This window comes from Colias philodice, chromosome 12, assembly GCF_061535455.1.
Source record: "Colias philodice isolate Cphi_HAF_F1 chromosome 12, ilColPhil1 Martin Lab GWU primary, whole genome shotgun sequence".
Lineage (NCBI taxonomy): Eukaryota > Metazoa > Arthropoda > Insecta > Lepidoptera > Pieridae > Colias > Colias philodice.
Window position 1 is genome coordinate 209,832 of NC_143097.1, and position 20,933 is coordinate 230,764.

The 20,933-nt window shown below is 39.4% G+C and overlaps 1 protein-coding gene across 1 annotated transcript in view; it reads right to left on the reverse strand.

Annotated features, from left to right (window-relative positions):
• Positions 1 to 2,845: 2,845 nt before the first annotated feature.
• The window catches only part of mgl (low-density lipoprotein receptor-related protein megalin), a 148,986-nt gene continuing 130,898 nt past the window's right edge, over positions 2,846 to 20,933 (reverse strand). The window contains exons 10-27 of the mRNA XM_089701921.1: positions 19,276 to 20,881; positions 18,735 to 18,994; positions 18,253 to 18,405; positions 17,784 to 17,934; positions 17,194 to 17,380; positions 16,774 to 16,877; positions 15,500 to 16,681; positions 15,312 to 15,416; positions 14,879 to 15,224; positions 8,856 to 14,795; positions 8,611 to 8,769; positions 8,257 to 8,483; positions 7,576 to 7,798; positions 6,488 to 7,329; positions 6,033 to 6,197; positions 5,385 to 5,628; positions 4,762 to 4,991; positions 2,846 to 4,434 (exon numbers count right to left, since the gene is read on the reverse strand). Coding sequence (XP_089558047.1) covers positions 4,262 to 4,434; positions 4,762 to 4,991; positions 5,385 to 5,628; positions 6,033 to 6,197; positions 6,488 to 7,329; positions 7,576 to 7,798; positions 8,257 to 8,483; positions 8,611 to 8,769; positions 8,856 to 14,795; positions 14,879 to 15,224; positions 15,312 to 15,416; positions 15,500 to 16,681; positions 16,774 to 16,877; positions 17,194 to 17,380; positions 17,784 to 17,934; positions 18,253 to 18,405; positions 18,735 to 18,994; positions 19,276 to 20,881 — 12,297 coding nt within the window. The 3' untranslated portion in view covers positions 2,846 to 4,261. The remainder of the gene's footprint in view (positions 4,435 to 4,761; positions 4,992 to 5,384; positions 5,629 to 6,032; positions 6,198 to 6,487; positions 7,330 to 7,575; positions 7,799 to 8,256; positions 8,484 to 8,610; positions 8,770 to 8,855; positions 14,796 to 14,878; positions 15,225 to 15,311; positions 15,417 to 15,499; positions 16,682 to 16,773; positions 16,878 to 17,193; positions 17,381 to 17,783; positions 17,935 to 18,252; positions 18,406 to 18,734; positions 18,995 to 19,275; positions 20,882 to 20,933) is intronic.

Consider the following 20,933-nt stretch of genomic DNA (forward strand, 5'->3'; position numbering starts at 1 on the left):
AAAATAATTTTTCAAATGACAAGTGTCATGCTACATGGCAACTTTTCATATTGTGACATTTTTACGCGGGGTTTTGATGAAATTTTTATGAATGAATTTTGACAAATTACAAAATAAAGGTACTTTTACACCGTTTTACACTGTAGTCGTAGAAGTCGACAAGTCTTGCGTGTAGATCTGCGCCTATATTTAACGTCGTAAAACTATAGCAGTTATCAGCTATATAATAATTATTATGAAATTTAAATTGTATAATGTGTAGATATGTGTTTAATTCAAGTATGATAATATTATTTATATTTATTTGGAAATACCCATTTGTAAATAAATACTAATGACTTAAAAAACACCTAATTTCATGATTGAGTTTCTAAAAATATTCCATTATTATGAAAATGCATAATGAAAGTGTTCAATATAAAGATAATTTCCATAAATAATATTTAAAAAGCAACTAAAAATTAAAATAAGATCGGAGACGTGTCAAACGTGTATTAATAAATTTATTCAATTACTATGCGCCTTGCTGATTGTTTAGCGCAAACTCATAAATACCAAACTTGTTTTTGTGCTAATTAAATAAGAAAAGTTCCTGCCGTTGCACATGTGTTGCTCAACACATCATCTCAAGATGGAACACACTGCAAGAGTCAAACATAGTGAAACCATATTATGCAATGCCTTATTTACAGAGGACAAGAACGGTAAAAAACTAGGTCCTGTTGGTTTTGCACGCCTCATAAGCGAAGCGTTGAGGTGGGTACTACTGTCACTTCGCGCAAAACATCTGATTTTTCAAACTTAAAATGTCTTTATGTATCATACATTGCACTTGTAAGATACTACATACACACACATATTAAGAAAAAACACTATTTTTAACATTAATGATATTTTTGATGTCATTTTTGTTATTTAAACTAGTTAAAAAACAGTTTAAAAAAGTTCTGTCTTGGACGTCCGTGTGTCTGTATGTGCGGAGGATTTTCTTGTTAACACGATAGCGACCGAAATACCTTACTAATCGAGTCTTTTTTTTCTCTTACGCTTGAGTATGCTCAGGAATAGAACCCTTTCATTTTTCAGGGTCTGATTCGATGTGGTTTAATTGTTATTAAATAAACAAAAATAATAATTAATAAATAATTATAAAAAAAAAATATGAGGCGTGCACTTTTGGATTTTCCAAATTATTTAGGGTTCCAATCAAGCTGACTGCTGAAATTTATATTATTGAATACAAGTCAAGTCTACAGTCCCTTGAAGGTGTGAAAAATTCCAATTTATAAGCCAACGCAATCAAAAGATTTAGCAGCCGCAGCCGTTTATGTTGCAAATTTTCGCAAAAATTTCGACATTCGCAAGGCCCAAGGGAATCAAAACTTACTTCCCTTGTACACAGAATCATGAAATTTAGCAAAAAGCACAGATAAATACATAGAAATAATTGCGAAAAACCTAAATTTTAAAGTAACAAAAAATTGGTTTGTAGGAGCCCTCGGTGCGTGAGAAAATGTCAAACTTGCACAGGCTGGCTTTTTTTTATTTTGTTTATTAAAATCCTAAAAATTATAAAAAGTTTCATCCTATTAGTTATCATTATGTTGGCAAATACCTAATAATTATTTTAATAGTAGCGTACGTACGTAACGAGGCGTACAGTGTCTAGAACAATTTCACGCACTACTACAATTCAGTAACGTAGCCACGTAGGTAGCAGACAGCACGCAGACAGCTATTTCATTGACCTTTCATCCGCGCAGCTAACAGCTTTCCTATCTCAATCATCAATACTGAATAGGTACATAAAAAAAAAATGATCAATGAAAATTCAATTCGTATCAGTATAAAAATCGTGTGTCAGTAATTTTTTCTTTCTTTGCGTAGAATTCGGCATGAAGTCGGTAAAATTTTTAGAAGTAGTAGCGTTTAGCTACTATTGTATTCTGTGGTAGTCCGTAGTATGTAGGTACTTAATTTTTTAAATCATTAGACACTAATTATTAAAAAAGGATTAATTTTTTTTTTCACTAGCCGGTCGCGATATATCCTTCACACAGATAATAATCTACTTGTTCTGAAGTTTTATATGAGTATTTTTTTCTTGTCGTTTTTCCATTGAGCATAGTTCACTACATCGACGGCAGGACATCCTGTATATTTTATAGGTACCTACTAGCGGTGCGCCCCGGCTATCCTATCTCTCAAGTTGGATCGAACTGCACATGGTGTGCCAATTTTATTATAATCGGTAAAGTGGTTTAGGAGTCTATTGAGAACAAACATTGTGACACGAGATTTATAAATGTATATTAAGATTAAGATTATATAATATACTAGCGGTCCGCCCCGGCTTCGCCCGTGGTACATGTTTACGTTTTCTCTACATAAGAACCATCCTCGTACTTCAAGGAATATAATAAAAAAAGAATTGTCGAAATCGGTTCAGCCATTCTCGAGTTATGCGCTTACCAACACATTTTGCGATTCATTTTTATATATAAGAAAGAAGATTAAGATATAGCCAACTGATTAGTATTCGGTAAATACAGGGGCGAATCTACAGCCGTATTAATGATACGGGGCCCCCTAACTTGTGTTTTTAGAAAGTGGACTAGGTTTTCTTTCTCAAACATTTTAAGAAGCTTTACAAAAGCTATATTTAAAAAATTCGACATATTTTGGATGTTTATTAAAATTAAGATCTCAAATGCATTGTCGGAATTTTTTATCATACTTCAAGTACACCTAAGTTTTATATATGTATACATAAAATAACTGAAGAACGCGCCTACTGGGTTTAGAATTAGTTAAAGGAAAGTAAGATTAAATAAAACATCAGAAATAAAATTCATTTCATTTAATTTAATTTTTACACAACTCGACTATAGTCAAAGACAACTAAGTATAATCTATATAATAATAATCCCAATACAAAAATATTTCATCTCCTTAAATATTATATTGACAGATTTGTAACTTTTTACATTTATGTATAATAATATTTTATTTTTAATGTGTCCTGTGGTCGCTTCTAACATAATAAAATTGTGATGTTTCATCATTATCTGCCTACAAGTAATAGTACATATTTATACATTATAAACAGCTGATAAAAATTTCGTTCATTTATAATGTACATCACAACACTGTATGCATATTTACAATTTATAGCCTTTCTAAAAAAAATTGACATAAAGTTTAAAAATTACAACAACAGAAATATCTCACACTTTGTATGGCAACCCTCAGTGATCCCACAAAACTTTACATTCAATAGACAATTATAAAACACAACATTGCTATATTTTACATAGTCTTAAAACGAAATAAATAAATAATTTTCTAAATAGTTACGTCTTATTGTCAAACGAATCCGAGCCCGAGTCGGGCCGATATCCAACCGAACTTTATGTACTAAAAACATTTACTTATAATATATATACCTTTCATTTATACATACGTTAGGAATTATTAAGTCTATACTGATTTTGGAATGTTAGAACGTTATACACTAATAATAAAGTACACCTAGCAATTATCACTCGTTGATATGATTTATTTCACATAGAAGGAATGACACGTAAGTACGGCCTCGTTGAACAGGAAAGAAACGCGATAACAGAAGGGAAGAAAGAATAAAAACAGTCAATAAAATATATGGAAAGTTACAACAAAGGTATAAGTAAGTTTTCATACTTTGTATATTCAGTCGATTCAACGATCGACTCCATTAGCGGTCAATACTTCACTAGGTCCACTATTCGCATCTCCGAAACGAGTGAAACGATGCGATTCGCAAAATATAGTCAAATATTACAACACTAAGAAACTAGCTAACACCATTTACTTAAGTTTAAAAATTCATAGTGGAGCTAGGACGCGCTACAGACTCATCAACAAAATAAGCGTCTTTAAATCAGTTATTTCATGGACATTTTTGAAAAAATAAGAGCCGATCATAAAAACAAATATTTTGTTAATGAATCCGCAGCAATAATTCGATTTCACCGACAAAAATAACGTTTAAAACACTGTCGATATGAATTCTGACACACAAAATATTCATTCAATATACTTATAAGATGTTTTAGTCAGTGAAACTATTTCAGATGTCTCAGTAAAATACAGTGTGTGCGCGTTGGCGGCGGGGCCTCCAGTTGCGCAGCTTCAGCAGGAGCGCTCGGGCGGCGCGGGGCCCCGGGGGGCGGGGGGCGGCGCGGGGCCCCCGGGGGGTGGAGGCCCCGCGCGCCGGCCCCCGCTAGCAGTCCCGGTCCTCGCGCACGAGCTGCTGCGTGTCGGCGCCCGTGTCGGCGGCCGGGTCCAGCGCGCGGGGCCTCTTGCCGGGGCCCCCGCGCGTCTCCGTTGATGAGGGCGATATAACCGCCGATACAACCTTTTCTTTTAGTTCCTCAGGTACCTCGTATATGCCCGCTGAAAAACAAAAAAAAATAATATTAATATGATAAAAAGGATGTAGATCGAAAGTCACGTTACTTAACTGTTCATTAATTTTAGTTTAGCAGGAACATTTTTGTTAATCAAAACTTGTTTAGTTATTTATTATCAAGATATAAGTAGTTCACGGAAATAGAGTTACTTAATTAAACCAGTTCCTACAGAGAAGACAGTCAGAAACTATAATGATTTCGAAACGTGTCAATAGATATAATATGTATTTATTTATTTAAAAACTTGATTGTACTACTATAAAATAGAATACATTGAAAAAACAATACAACTAAAAACAGCTATACTCACGTAACGGTTCCGGCTCGGGCAGAGCGGCCCGCGTCACCGCGTCATACATCGGGTTGGTGAAGTCCCTGCCCTTGCGCGGCTCCAGCGAGTAGGCGTCTGCCCCCGCTGCCCCCGTGGCCGTGCCCCCTGCCCCCGGGACTGCCCCCACCCCGCCCAGCTCCACGTTGGAGCCGGGACGGAAGGACACGCTCTGGGAGGACGCTAGGCTGCTAAGGCCGCTCACTTTACCGCTGTAAGTGGAATAAAATTGATTATATATCGTTTGCAAATATGCATATTGTAGCACAATCTAAGAAGAGAATAGTAATAACAAGAATAAAACACACAATATTATGTTCATTTTATGGTGAATAATAATATAAATTGTAATGTTTCATTTCCAAATTATCCTCATGCAATACTATTTTTGATTTTATAAAAAAAAAATTCTCTTAAAAAGTAAATTATTTTGTTGCAAGTCAATTGCTTATTTATACGAACGAAGGTTACTAAAATAAATCATTCAATTATCAACAAATTAAAGTGACTACTAGCAGTCATAAAATGCATACTTCAATAAAATTATGCGAATTTATTTTTGAAAGTGTCATATTTTTTCTAAATACAATACAAACAATACTCACAACGGGCGCTTCCTAATAACGAACCAGGCGGCGGCCCCGGCGATGGCCAGCAGCAGCACCAGCAGCAGCGGCACGAGCAGCGCGGGCGCGGCGCGCGCCTCGCTGGCGGGCGCCGCGCTCGCGCAGTGCGGCGCCAGCTGCCCCGCGCGGCACACGCACTCCACGTCACCAGTGGAGGTCTCTCGGCACGTGCCGCCGTTCTGGCACGGGCACGCGAGCGGTAACGCGCGCTCGCGTTCTACCGCTGGAGGGAAATAAATAAAGTTAGGTTAGGTGAAGTGATACAATATGATATAAAAAATATTACTCTTTTATAAAGTTAAAAATTATAAAAAGTTTTGAACGTATTTATATAAAATTAAATTATGCGCTAAATATGTTTTATTATTTACGTACCTATTGGTTAAATATTATAATTTAAATTTAGTCCAAACGTGAGTTTGTAGCTTTGAAATTTTAACCAATAGTACCTATTGATTCATATAAAAATTTCGAAATCAAGAAACAAAAAGTAACAGAAGCATCAATTTCAAACGTTGAAATTAAACATTAAACATTATTTCATAAAAAATGCCTACTTTCAACAACGTAAAATTTATAATTTGATAAGTATTTCTAATATTCGTATTTAAAGTGAAGGTAAGGTACCAGCATCGCAGGGCACGTCGGGGCTGGCCCGCTTGGGCGCGTACTGCTGGTCGGGGCAGGCGCAGCGGTGGCCGGCGGGCACGGCCAGGCACAGGTGCGAGCACGGCGCGCGGCCGCAGTCCGCGCGGCCCGACAGTGACGTGTTGTAGCGTTGCCGGTGGTACACTGCAGCAAGCAGACACGTTACAGATTTACGAAAGATTTACACGTTTATTTTACGCCATAATAAGATAAAAAAAAAACAAATAAATCATGATTTATAGTTATTCCCACTTGTTAGTTTATAACCTAGTCATCATCGATAAAAAAAAAACAGTAAAACACATTAATTTTGAAAATGAAATAAATAAAAAGCTAATCGAGTTTACTGCGTAGAAATTATATTAAAGTCAAAAATAAACGCAAAAACTTATTCTATATTTAAGTATTAAAATAATGTCACAAAAAAAAAATACCTTTAACAGCTGATGGATTGACTAGATCTTTAGATATAACGAATGGCACTCCTCTTCCAAACTTATCCTGTCGGACGAGTTCTCCCGTGTCCCTGGTGACCCAATACAGCGACGATTCAAATACATCCAAAGACAAAGGATGTTTCAGGAAGTCTCCCTTCAAAACCACCTTTCTGTTCGTACCGTCGTGTCTCATCATTTCTATTGTATTTAGTTTAGTATCCGCCCAGTAAATAGTATGGTCCATAGCATAATCGATAGCTAAACCTGTGGGATGTCTTATATTTTCAGTAACAACTGGTCGTCGCTTCGAACCATCCATCCACGCCGTTTCTATTTTAGGTGCAGAGCCAGCGTCAGCCCAGAACATTTTACCCATTTGCGGATCTAGTACTAATGATGTCGGGTTTTCAATGCCAGCAGATACAAGAGCGCGTCTGTAACGACCATCATTCCTTGCTACCATCACTCTGCCCTTAGGTTTAGAGCCAGTTCTATCCGTCTCAGTCCAGTAGAGGTTTCCTCCAACATAGTCCACAGCTATTCCTGTCGGTTTAGCGTTACCTTTACCCTTCAGATCTTGAGCAAAACCACTCTTTACTTGTCCGTTCAAAGCATTAATCATGTATGACCGTTTGATGGTTCTGTCATAACTGTCAGCCCAGAACACCATTTCCTGCTTAGGATCGTAGTCGATGGCTTCTATTCTCTTTTCGGATGTGATGATATCAAACTCTTCATTCTTGTCCTGTACGAAAGCGCGGATCTCCGGGCCGTTGGCGAACATCAACACCAATTCATCTTCTAACGCTTTACAAACTCCGGAAAGGTTATCGGCCAATCTAGAATAAAACAATTCGTTTTAACAGTTGAAACAAACACACAATACAAAAGCATAGGAATATATTGAGTAAGTAATGATTTTTACTACAATGTTCATATTATGATAGATAAAACCTTGATAAAACTATTTTATAAAGAAGTTCATTTAGACATATTATCTCAGGCATAAATATATACTTTTAGCAACGAATAAAGATTGAGTTACTTAAATATGGTACAAATCACGTCAAAATTAAAATCCTTACCTAAAGCCATCGCGGCAAGAGCACGAATAACTGCCATTAAGGTTGGTACAGATGTGCGAGCAGTGGTGCGAGCCGTTGGCGCACTCGTCCACGTCGACGCAGCGCTTGCTGTCGGCCGGCGAGATGATCCAGCCCGGGAAGCACGTGCAGATGTAGCCGCCCGCCCACAGGCCTTCCGAACCCTCCACGGCTGTCAGGTTCGTGCATAGGTGCTCGCAACCGCCTGGAAATATTAACAACGTTGTTAGAAATTGCATTATAATATGATGGTAATGAACGGTATAAAAAAAAAAGTGTGCGTGTACTAGTGTACACACGTAAGAAGTGAAACTTCTTTATGACCTTATTTTAAAAAAAATAATTTACTATATGCAACTTTACAGAAATACGTCAAACGCGTGGTAGGGATAAAAACAAGATGGCGCGTAACGGAAAAATGTTACACTAAATTTTTTTCCAACCCCGATAACGAAGTGTCACTTCAAAAATATTGTCAAGGTTCAAGTTGTGTCAAAACTTATTGGACGGTTCAAAAGTTGTGAGAAAAAAAGGTAAATAATAAAATATAGTTGAATTTATAAGTGATATGGTGAATAAGTGATATAGGTTATAAAAAACTTGTTACAATCATGGAAAAGAAAATAAAAATCTGATACGACGCATATTACACAAAAAACCCACCTTTGTCTTGCACTGAGCAGCCAGAAGCGAAGTGGCAACCTCGCTCGTCAGACGCATCACCACAATTATCGTTGTGATCACACATAACAGTCCGCGGCACGCAGTTCTTGTTGGCGCACTGGAACTGCGTAATTGGATCGCAGGGCCTCGCTCGAGCAGCGCATAAAGTCATGTTGTTCTCATCTGAACCATCTCCACAATTGTCTATTCCGTCGCATACTTGATACCTGGTAAATTAAAATTAAAAAAAACATGAAAAGAAGAAAGACCATGTTATTTATTAGTCATTGTAGTTAAAGATATCATTGAATTACATGTATAAATAAATTAATGTAGAGATGAATAATAGTTTACCTTGCTACACAACGGTGATTATCGCAATGGAAGCGTCTGAGAGTATCGCAATTGAAGTTGGTACAAATGCTTGGAGCTTCGTCTGATCCATCGCCGCAGTCGTCGGTTCCGTCACATAAGTCTGACTGCGACACGCACAGGTTGTTGCCACACTGGAATCTAAATATTAAAAATAGGATTTATTAAACTGAAACAATTTTCAGTAATTTATCGTGTGTTGTTATTCATAAAAATACAGTATTTACCTGCTCTCAGGGCAGTATCGGCCGCCAGGGAATCTTGGTGGACATCCAATTTCATCAGATAAATCTCTGCAATCCCTGTCGCCATCGCAGCGGAAGTATGCGGCAATACAGTGTCCGGATTTACATTGGAATGTGCCGTTCTTGCATTTGAACCCTCCGCACTCCATTTCATCAGTGTTGTCTCCGCAGTCGTCTTCATGATCACATCGCCATCTTGACGATATACACTTGCCATTTCCACATTTGAATTCAGATTCCGAACATTCTCTGTAATTATGCTGACACACAGATTCTGCTTCATCACTACCATCTCCGCAGTCATCGGTGAAGTCACAAAGCCATTGTTTTGGAATACACCGCTTGTTTTCACACGTGAAGTCAGTTTCACCTACACACGATGGACAATTTTCTGGCAACTCATCGGAACCGTCTCTGCAGTCATCTTTACCATCACAGAACAACCATTTCGGTATGCACCTATAATTAGACTGGCCAGGGCATCTTCTCCACCCAGTAGTACAATTCTTCTGCCGGCACATGTATGCTGGCTCGTCAGAATCATCGCCACAATCGTTATCGAAATCGCACATCCATAATTTAGGTATACAACGTCCATTCTTGCAAGAGAATTCAGTATCTGGATTACATGGCCGGTTATGACACATAGCTGGGTCTTCATCACTGTTATCTTTACAGTCAGTGTCTCCATCACATTTCCAACTTTCTAATATACATCTTCCACTGCTTTTACACTTGAATTCAAGTTGTGGACATTCATGCGCGCATTGTGCTTCGTCACTGCCATCTCCACAATCATCTGTACCATCACAAATAGTAGCAGCCGGAGTGCAGTTAGTATTCTTACATTGGAAGGAACCAGCTCTGCAATGTCTAACAGGGCAGGTATCTGGTTCGTCAGATCCGTCCATACAGTCTTTCTCGCCATCGCACTTCCAGAACCATGGTATGCATTTTTCATCGCGACCATTACACCTATGTTGGCCATCTGTACAGTTAGCTATACATGTTTTCATGTCTCTCGATAAGTAGAACTGGTTCGGACAAGCGCATTTATAAGTCGTTGCACCTTCTTCACCATACCCTTCAATATTCAAATAGCTAGATTCGTGGGGTGGGGCTATTAAGCACAGATGCGAACATCCTCCGTTGTTCGTACCGCAAGGATTCGTGTAAGGAAGCTGTCTTAAAGGATGCACAACGTGAATATCGTATGGTCGATGAGTCGTGTTTCTAAGCGTTACTAAGTTTTCACCAGAGTGCTTATTCGCTTTGCTAATTGCTTTCAGGTTCCAATCAGTCCAATAGATTTCGTCGTCGAAGAGACTTAATGCAAACACATGTGGCACTTTGGTACCGGATAATACAACATGTCTGTGACGACCTTCTAAATCAGCAGATCCGATATAATCTAAGTGAGCGTCAGCCCAATATATTCTGTCAGTGAAATAATCAACAGTTAACGCATTAGGCCATGCGATATCGTCTTCCCAGTTTAAGATAGCAGTAAAGTTGGATCCATCCATACCCAATTTTCCTATGTATGCCTGTAAATGCCACGATGTGAAATATAAGTAACCAATACCAGGGTGGACAACAATTGCTCTAGGATCAGCAATTCCAGTTCTCAAAGTTTTTCTTCTAGTACCGTCCAATTCCGCGACGTCTAAATTCTTTGAATGTCTATCTAGCCAGTACAACTTTCTTCCTATCCAGTCGACAGCTATACCTTCCAGACCATGGGAATCATGCCTAATTACGACTTCTTTATTGGGATTGGGATCGGAATAATCTGATCTGTATATAGTTTTAGCAGACACATCTGCGAAATAAATTTGTTGTTCTTTGACGTCAAAATCTATGGCAACTACGTTCATAAGGTCTTGGTGAACTAAATTATACAATGAAGCATCCGTCGACATATTTCTTACATAGTATTTATTTGTGAATATGACCCATGCGGTTGTGTTATCTTTTCTCTTGCATGTATGTTCATCAGCTTCCCTTTCATAGTATTGATCATTACACTTACAATAATAAGATCCTGGAGTGTTGGAACAATATTGGGAACAAACACCTGGCGTCTCTATACATTCATCGATATCTGCACAGGCTTTTCCATCAGCTAATAGTTTATAACCTTGATTACAATCGCAATAGTACCCAGTTAAAGTATCAATACACTTATGGCCACATTGATGTATTTCTAATTTAGCACACTCATCGACATTACAATGCGCTGGCTCATCTGAATCATCTGTACAGTCAGACACTTTATTGCAAACTAATCTATTGTCAATGCATTGGTCGTTATTACATTTGAATTGACCAGTGGGGCATGTCTTATTTTCTTTAACACATCCTACTTCATCTGAATGATCACCGCAATCATCTTCACCATCACATCTGAAATGGTTCCTGATACATTTGAAATTCTGGCACCGGAATTCCTGGTCTGTGCAGCTCTTGTATTGCGTGTTACATTGCTTGCCTTCGTCAGATCCATCTCCACAGTCATTATCGTGATCACAAACCCAACCTACATTAATGCATCGGCCATTGTTACATTGGAATTGATCTTCTGTACACGGTGTCGGAGTTGAACAGTGATGTATGGTTGAATTTTCATCTGCTCCATCAATACAATCAGGATCACCGTCACATAACCATTTTTTAGGAATACATTGAGCTCTGTTCCAAAGTCTGTTCTCCTCGCAGGTGTATTCTGTTTCAGGATCACATTTTCGTTCATTACATTGATGCCTTGAATCTTCATCACTATTATCCAAACAGTCATTATCTCCATCGCAAATGTAAATTCTCGGTATACAGTTTCCATTATCACAAGTGAACAAATCACCAAAGCATGTGCGGCCTTCTGAACGACAGTACTCTGGTGGTTCATCAGCTCCATCACCACAGTCGTCGTCACCATCACAGTACCAAGTAGCAGGAATGCATCGGTGGTTAGGACAACGGAAACTATTTTGTGGACAGGTTCTTTGTGCGCAATGTAGCGGATCCTCATCGGAATTATCACCACAATCGTTATCACCATCGCACAGCCAGTAAGGTTCGACACAGATGTTAGTTTTTTCACATTTCAAATGATTTGCTGGACAGGTTGTATTTCTTGGGCATCTCTCGTGTGTTTCATCAGAAGTAATATTGTCTTTACAATCATTAATGCCGTTACAGACTTGAGACATTGGAATACAACGAGAGTTAAGACAAGTAAATTCTCCGGGTGCGCAAGGTGGGTAAACACAGCCTTCTTCATCTGAACCATCTTTGCAATCGTTCTCATGGTCACATTTCCAGGATTTAAAAATGCAGCGACCGTTGTTGCAGCGGAATTCATTCGGCGAACAAGAATGGTAGGCACAGTAATTAATATCTTCATCTGAATTATCTCCACAGTCATCATCTCCATCACAAGACCACATTCTGCTGATACATTTGCCATTAGCGCAGAAGAATTTGCTAGGATCACAGGTGATGTTCTTTGAGACACACATACGACCTTCATTCACCAATTTAGTATTGTCGTCACATTTACATTCTACTGAATTGTTTGGTGCAGGATGGCAACTATGAGCGCAGCCACCGTTATTAATTTTACAAGGGTTTGTTTGACATTTCTGGCGGCTAGTACTGTAAATGTGGATGTCACGTGGAGAATCCTCTAAACGTTTGACCATTTCGATCATATTGGCACCAGTGTGTTTTTCCGCTCGGTATACACCACGCAATTGTAAATCAGTCCAATAAATATAATTTCTAAAGACTGTTATTGCGAATGGATAAATTGTAGCGGAAATTAAAACTTCTCTATCCGAGCCATCCAGTTTTGAGCGTTCAATCTTTTCACGTACAGCATCTGTCCAATAAAGCATGTCTTCTTCGAAATCGATTGTAAGACCGCTGGGTTGCGATAAATCTTTGTCGATAATAGCTTTCTTTAATGAACCAGCCATAGTTGTTCTATAAATTTTTCCTGATGTGCCAAATCGTCCCCAATCAGTATAATACAAAGTTCCGTTGCATGGATCCACAACAATGGCTCTTGGACGTTCGACTCTTGCAATCATTACTAATTCGGTGCCATCTAAATTCATAGCGTAAATAGAATTATTTGAACTATCAGTCCAATAGATTTTCTTTTGCGTCCAATCGTATGAGATACCTTCGGGATTTATATTTTTGTTGATAATGTTTTGTATTCCGGATATATCTGGGTTGTTTGCAGACATCCAAGCGATTCTTGCCCATGGTCTTATTTGTGTGAAGAATAATTTATTATCTGCATAATCGAATTCTACTCCAACGACGTTAGTTAAGTTTCCAATGGGTTTGAAAGGTACACCAGTCGATTTAGGATCTAAGTTGATAGCGCGAATTTCAGTCCTTGTAGTGAAGACCAAGTATTCGTCGACAACATCACACTTTTTAGGATTATTAGCAGATATTTGACCAGTGGCACAATCACACCTGTGTGTATAGCCTTTGTTCGCATCAGGTGGATAACTGAAGCAAAGCTGATCACAACCACCATTTCCAAGTTTTCTGCAAGGATTGTTTTCATCTGTGGGTTGATTATTTATATCGAAAATAACAATGTCTCTCAATTTTGGAAGGTTTGTTCGTAACTTTTCTGGCATCGACATGTTACCGGGTAACTTGGAAGCCTTGTAAATTGTTTGCAAGTTTCTATCTACCCAATAAACATTTCCTGTGTGTATTGCAATACCCATTGGATTAGGAAGGTTTGATCGTATAAGTTGTCTGTTTCCACCGCTGTATGAAATTTTCTGTATTTGGTCGAGCTTAGAATCTACCCAATAAACGTCATGAGTGAGCATATCTATCGTTAAATCTCGAGGATTTGATATTCCAGATGTGACAAGAGTTTGCCAGTTGCTTCCGTCGAGATAAGCCTTTCCAATTCTTGGATATTGACCATAGTCAATCCAATATAATAATCTCTTTATAGGATTAACTGCTAATTCTCGTGGAGCATCCATAGTGGTCTTAACAATAACTTTTCTGTTCGATCCATCGAGCCAAGACATTTCTACGTAATTTTCATGTGGGAAGACATTAGTGAAATATAAATTGCCAGCAACCCAGTCAACGGCTAAGCCTCTGATTCCGTTACTACCAATACCGTCCTTTACGATGTGTTGCAGCTCTGTGCCGTTAGGTCTGACACGGAAAATACCGTTCCACTGTCCACGGTTGAATTCCACCCAGTAAATGTAGTTCTCTGCGAAGTGAACATCAACGTGCAAGATATGGTGACCAACGCCAGTAACTGGGACCATTGCTTCTGCGCTGCCTTCAAGACTGTAGCCACGAATGAGATCCAGTTGAGAAACAACTGCAAATGTCTTATAAGGAACGCAGTTTATTTCATTCTCTTTCCTATAGCCAACTGAGCAAGCGCAAACTCTTGATCCACCTTCACTCGGAATACATATTTGTTCACATCCGCCATTGTTTTGCGAACATGGGTGATGCATCATTTTTCTTTTTTGGAAGATCGTCATAGATTTTAAATCACTTTCATTATCAAGTATAACCTTGATATTATCGCCGTTTGGAAGATCAGCTTTGAAAATCTTTTCGTGACGTTGATCCAATACGTACAATCGTGAATCCAGAACTGAAATTACTTTGGGATACGATATAGCATTAGCTTCTGTCAGGATTGTTTTTCTGTCATTTCCTTCTGTGTTCACACTGACAATGCTAGCAGGATATTGTGTGCTGAAGTAAATTATTTTCTTTTCTATATCCACAGTAACGGCTTCAGGTCTTTCTATAGAATCGACTAATATGACTGGATATGTACCATCCATGTTCACTTTTCCGATCTTCGCTGGAACACCGTAACCACCTTCGTCAGCCCAGTATATTTTTCTGAAAATAAATTTGTATTTATTAGTTTACAGTTTCTGATTTATTAAAATAAAAATGTGCATAGATTTTATGCATTTACTCACCCTTCAGTTGGATCAAGACATATTCCTCTTGGTTTAGCAATTGAGTTTCTACTTCCATCATTAGCAAATACAATAGATCTATATTTAACTTTACCATCTACTCGTATAAGTTCGATGTTACTAGCGACTCTATTTGACATGTATAGATTTCTTCCGAGCCAATCAAAGGCTATAGCTGACGGTGCTCCAACTATTCCATTGTCCTGACCCAGGAATTCGACCTTATTTCCTCCTCCATAAGGCATGCTGTAAACGGTACAGTTCTCATCATCTTCACTATCACCAGATATTGATTGAAGCCAGTATAACATATGTCCTTGTCGATCGTAATCCAATTGAACTCCTCCTGTAAATGATTTTAAATTTATAAAAAAATAGTATATAGATAATATAGTAAACCATAAAATTGTATTATGAAGGAGAAATTTTATACCTTGAATTCCAACCACTGGAGGTAATTGTCCAGCTCTGCCAGATCCATCGGGCGACAAATCTATTATTTGTGATCCCTTGAGAACCATTAGATACGGAGATTCCTCTGAAATTCGTAACAATTTATCATTAGGTACATTCTTACTAAAAATTAAATGAGAAAGATTTAACGATATAAATAAGTATTACCTTCGATACATTTTCCGTCCGGTAATAATTTAAATCCTGGTTTACACATACAAGTGTATCCTGTCGTTTTGTTCGGACTCAAAAGGCAAAGATGTTGACACGTATCCGGCCGGCACGGAGACGCGTGGGGCGGCTGGAGGGACGGGTGGTGCACGTGGATCGACAGCGGCTGCGATATCAGGTGCGATACCACCGTTTGATTCGTGCCTCTGAACTTGTGCGCAGATAACACTCGGTTCAACTGTCGATCAGTCCAGTACAACGTGTCTTCGAACAACGTGAGCGAATGCGGGTGAAGAAGATAATGGCTTCCAGCTAACACTTGTTGTCTTCCGGAACCGTTATAGTAACAGAAATCAATAAAGTCGAGTTTTGAATCCGCGAAATAAACTCTCTGCGTCGCCGTATCGAGTGTCAAACCGTTTGGCCAGTAAATTTTAGTAGTAATGATCGCCATACGTTGTGTACCGTCCATACCGACTCTTTCGATACGAGGATTTTCTCCCCAATCGGTCCAGAACAGCCATCTCGCGTTCGGAGCTGGATCTAAACACATTCCTCTCGGCTGAGTGATGTTGCCGCTGACCAGCGCTGTTCTGAAAGTACCGTCCTCTTTGGATACTTCGATCGTGTTCAGTTTGCTGTCCAGCCAATAAATGTTTCCGCCGACCCAATCGTAAGCTAGTCCTTCAACTAAATCAAGGCCAGTCGATACGAGAATTTGCGGCTCACTACCTCTGTCGAGTCTTGAAATAATCTTGAGCTTCATATCTGACCAGAATATCGTGCCCGTGTGCATGTTAGACGCGGTTGCGACGACATTTTCTACATTAATCGGTACTCGTTCTAAGCCTTGCTCATTAAGGTCAGCAACTAAGATGGAATGTCTATTAGATATGATCAAGAAAGCGCTGGAATGGTTGTTGGCTTTGCAGGAATGTTTGTCGGCAGCGAGTTGGTAGCCATCCACACAACTGCAGAAGTATGATCGCTTAGTGTTTGTGCAGATTTGTGAGCACAAGCCTGGCGGGTTGCACTCGTCGATGTCCTTGCAGGTGAAACCATCACTTTCGAGCTCTTCTCCACTGGGACACAGGCACAGGGGGCCGGTTGGAGTTTGTTTACATTCATTGGAACATAATCCAGAACGATGATCACATTCAGCAAAATCGCATCCTTCACCTGTTTAAATACGAATAAAATATTTTAATGGATGAATATACATAATGTTATTAATATCATAATATACGAAACGTATTTATAATATTTTCTACCTTCATCGGCACCATTGGGACAATCTAAATTCGCGTCACAAACTTGTGTGATATTGACGCAACGATTTGTGACACCAGGACATTGCCATTGGTTCGCTGGGCATCTGAAATAAAATAAATTTATGTTTAATGATAAATTTTAATTTATATATAATACCAAAAAGAAGTGTAATTAATAAAAAGTATTGATTTGCACAAAACTTTCCTACATTTGATAGTTAGCTTGTTTTTATAACTAGATGAAATTATTAATAAGATTTGCGACGCTGCTAGTTGTTTGATAAGATAGATTTATTTATTTATTTTACATACGAAAAAATAACATTTCACACAGAAAGAAGACAAACGCAGAAAGATTGTTATACCGTTAGAATATTTCTTCGTTCGTCTCATATCTGTGTTAAGTCATCGGCTACGTACCTAAAGGCGGGCGCCTTGCACGCATGCTCCGCGCCCTCGTCCGAGCCGTCCCCACAGTCGTCCCGCCCGTCGCACACGTACGCGCGGAACACGCAGCGCCCGCTGGCGCAGCGGAAGTGTCCCGCGGGGCACGCCGCCGCACCGCACGCGGCCGGCTCGTCCGACAGGTCCTCGCAGTCGGGCGTGCCTGCCGGGAGGAAGTAACGTATTGAATATTGGACGCAGGTGGAACTTATAAAAAGGGATTATCTGCGCAAACGCATATTGCTAATGATTCGGATACTGCAACTCCTGACTCGGTATAAATTGTAAATAGAAGACCTTGGAAAAACAACGTTAGTGGACGACATAAGTATATTTTAAACTTGTCTTATACTTAAGTGTAAGTGTAAGATAAAAAAACAAATTTTCTTACTTTTTATAATTCATACAGTTTCAAATCATAATTCATTCGTATAGTATATAACTGTAAAATATTGCACATTCAATTCTTTGAGAATTTCTCATATTGAACAATGCACGTATCAATATTATTCACTATACCTCCCATTTTTTTCAAGTGTTGATAACAAGATAATTGAAGCACTCACCGTCACAATACCAGGTGTGCGGTATGCAGATGCCGGAGGTGGTGCACTGGAACTGCTTGTCGGGCGCGCACTGGTGCGGCGCCAGCGACGGGCAGCCCGCCTCGTCCGACCCGTCGTTGCAGTCCGGGATGCCGTCGCACTTGTATGCTTCCTGTTCACGTATGAAGAGACATAAAACGATGTAATAGAACTAAGTTTCAAAATAGATTAGTTTTTTGCATCGACGATTGGTGTTTCAAAACACGATGAAATTTTAATATATTATAATACAATATTAACCACCTTTTCAGACAAAGAAATCTTCATTTCCCTAAATGCTGGCTTGTTTTGATAAATGCACATAAGCAATATAAGTTTTTGTCACATAATTTCACTTGATCCGGCACGAAGGACCGAATAACATCTCTTATACGAAAATAACTCACATCAAACAACAATCGACCTTATTCCATTGGAACAAGATCCATACCTGCACGCACTGCTTGAGGTCAGCGCACTTGAACTGGCTGGCGAGGCAGGACACGGGCGGGCAGTCGGCCTCGTCCTGCTTGTCGAAGCAGTCGTCGTCGCCGTCGCACACCCACGACGCGGGGATGCAGTGCCCCGTGCGCGGACATGTGAACTGCGATAAGATACATATTTATATTATAATAATTAACTTATGCTACTTATTTGTAAATTGTTAAATTACATATGACAAACGGTAACGTATACTTTTTTTGAAACTTGATTTTTGCATGAAAAAGGTTTCCAATAAGGAATTACATAATCATCGTGTGTATTTAATCGTGTATGACGATGTTGATGTCGTCATACAAGTATGGTATAATGAAGATAAAAGGCAGGTTATTAAATATAGCGGGGTCAATAGTAACTATCTACTAATGAATTTCGTGTTTTGAAATCGTTAACTGTCAAATACATATTTTGATAAGTAAGCTAAAACCTTACCTGGAAGTAAGCGCAAGTCTTCTCCGCACAATGCGACCCTTCATCCGAGCCATCTCCACAATCATTTTCTGAATCACATTTCCAAGTGTTGGGAACACATCGTCCATTATCGCACTGGAACTGCGACGAGCTGCAGGTGACGTTGACGCAGCCGGTCTCGTCGGAGAAGTCGCCGCAGTCGTTCTCCGAGTCGCACTTGAATGTCGCGGGAATGCAGCGACCCGATTTGCACGCGAATTCTGATGCGCCGCATGTTGTTTCTGAAAGGAGATAAATACAATACAATAAAAAAAGATAAATGAGAAAATAAAGTTTCAGTAAGTAATGGCCGGTTAATTTCACATGGTATTACAATTTGAATAAAGCTTCCAGTTGAAAGACTACTAAACTATTTATAAGAAACAAAACTTAATAATTCACCAAGCTAAATTTCTATAACAGCTACATAACTACCAAACAATGAAATATTGTTCTTCCAACATGAGATACATATATAGCACAGAACCTAAGAAAAAAATATATGAAAGGATCATAAACTCACTTGTACAATTTTGTTCTTCATCACTGTTATCCAAGCAGTCGTCATCTCCATCACAGACCCAGCTCTTCGGAATGCAGCGCTGGTTGTTGCAGGTGAAGTCCCAGGTGTTGGGGCAGGCCTGTAGCGGTGGCTCGTATGTCGGGTCTGCTACACAACTCGTGCCATCTTTAGCCAGTTTTTCACCGTATGGACATCCACACTTAACAGTGAGCAATTCTGTGGTATTTCGTGGTATGGCGAAGCAGAACTTCTGACAGTTTCCATTATTGACGGAACACGGTTGGTTAGGATCTATTCTTTGAACTTCTTCGCTGTAAACTTTAACACCGTATAGCCTATTCGTCTGCGGTTCCCTAACCATGATGTCTTCTTGTTCACCGGTCAGTTTGTGTAAGCTCACAATAGCATCTAATCTCCAATCGGTTATGTACATGGAGTCCTTGTAGATCACTATCGAGAAAGGATGTCTTATCAGTCTGGAGTTAACAGTTTGTACGTCTGTTCCGTCTAGTCTGGCGTGTTGCACGTGGTCTAACAGAGCATCGCACCAGTAAACTCGGTCTGCCTCGAAATCTATTGATAAGCCGTTTGGCCAACCTAGAGTAACATTTTCGAACACCAACAAACCACTACCGTCAGTGTTCGCTCTACTAATGTTAGCTGGACGGTCCCATTCAGAAAAGAATATGTAGCCTTTGTTCGGATGGACGACTATAGCACGCGGTCTCTTTAAGTCTTTTAATAGAGTTCTCTTGTATGAAACGTTTCTCGTGGAGAGAACGTTTAATGTGCCTTTCCTAGAATCTATATAATACAAGTTTTTGGACGCCCAATCTACAGCTAATCCTTCTACTCCTTCATTTTGTGACGCCAGGACGATTTCCCTGGTCGTTCCGTTTCTGTGTACTCTGTAAATTACATCTTGCAGGACGTCTGAATAATAAATGTACTCGTCCCGCGAATCGAAATCTAATCCGACAAATCGAGCACGCCTCGAAACAACGGGCAACATGGCATCGTTGAAGCCCTCTATAACGGGGTTCAAAACTTTGCCTTTAATAAATCTCTGTTGTGAATACATGAGGAATTCCTTAACTAAATCACAGTTTCTCAAGTCAGTCGCTAACCTATATCCGATGTTGCAGGCGCAGCGGTAGCCGAGCCCCCCGTTGGGCAGCGCCGTGACGATGCACATCTGTGAGCACCCGCCGTTATTATTTCCACAGGGATTATTTACGGACGTTTGTTTTAAAGAGTGTATTACGGTCAACGCTTTCGGTTCCCTTATGTCTTTAATTTTATAAATAGCTTCTATGCTGGACGAGCCGAGATATTTGTTGACAGAACTGATTCCTTGCTTAGTGCTGTCGGACCAGAAAACTTTATCTTCGAACAGAGCCAGCCTCGACGGGCTCGGGACTTGCTGGCCTCGCAGCACTAAGAACCTGTAATTTCCATCATAGTCGACTGTTTCGATGTAGTCCAGGAGAGAGTCGCACCAGAATATCCGCCTCGCTATCGTATCCACAGCGATACCAGACGCCTTATATGTCGCTTCCGACACTATCGATCTGGAGTGCGTTCCATCCATGTTTGCGCGAATGATCTAAAACATGCATAAATTATTTTTTAATAAATTAAATATGTCATGTGTTATG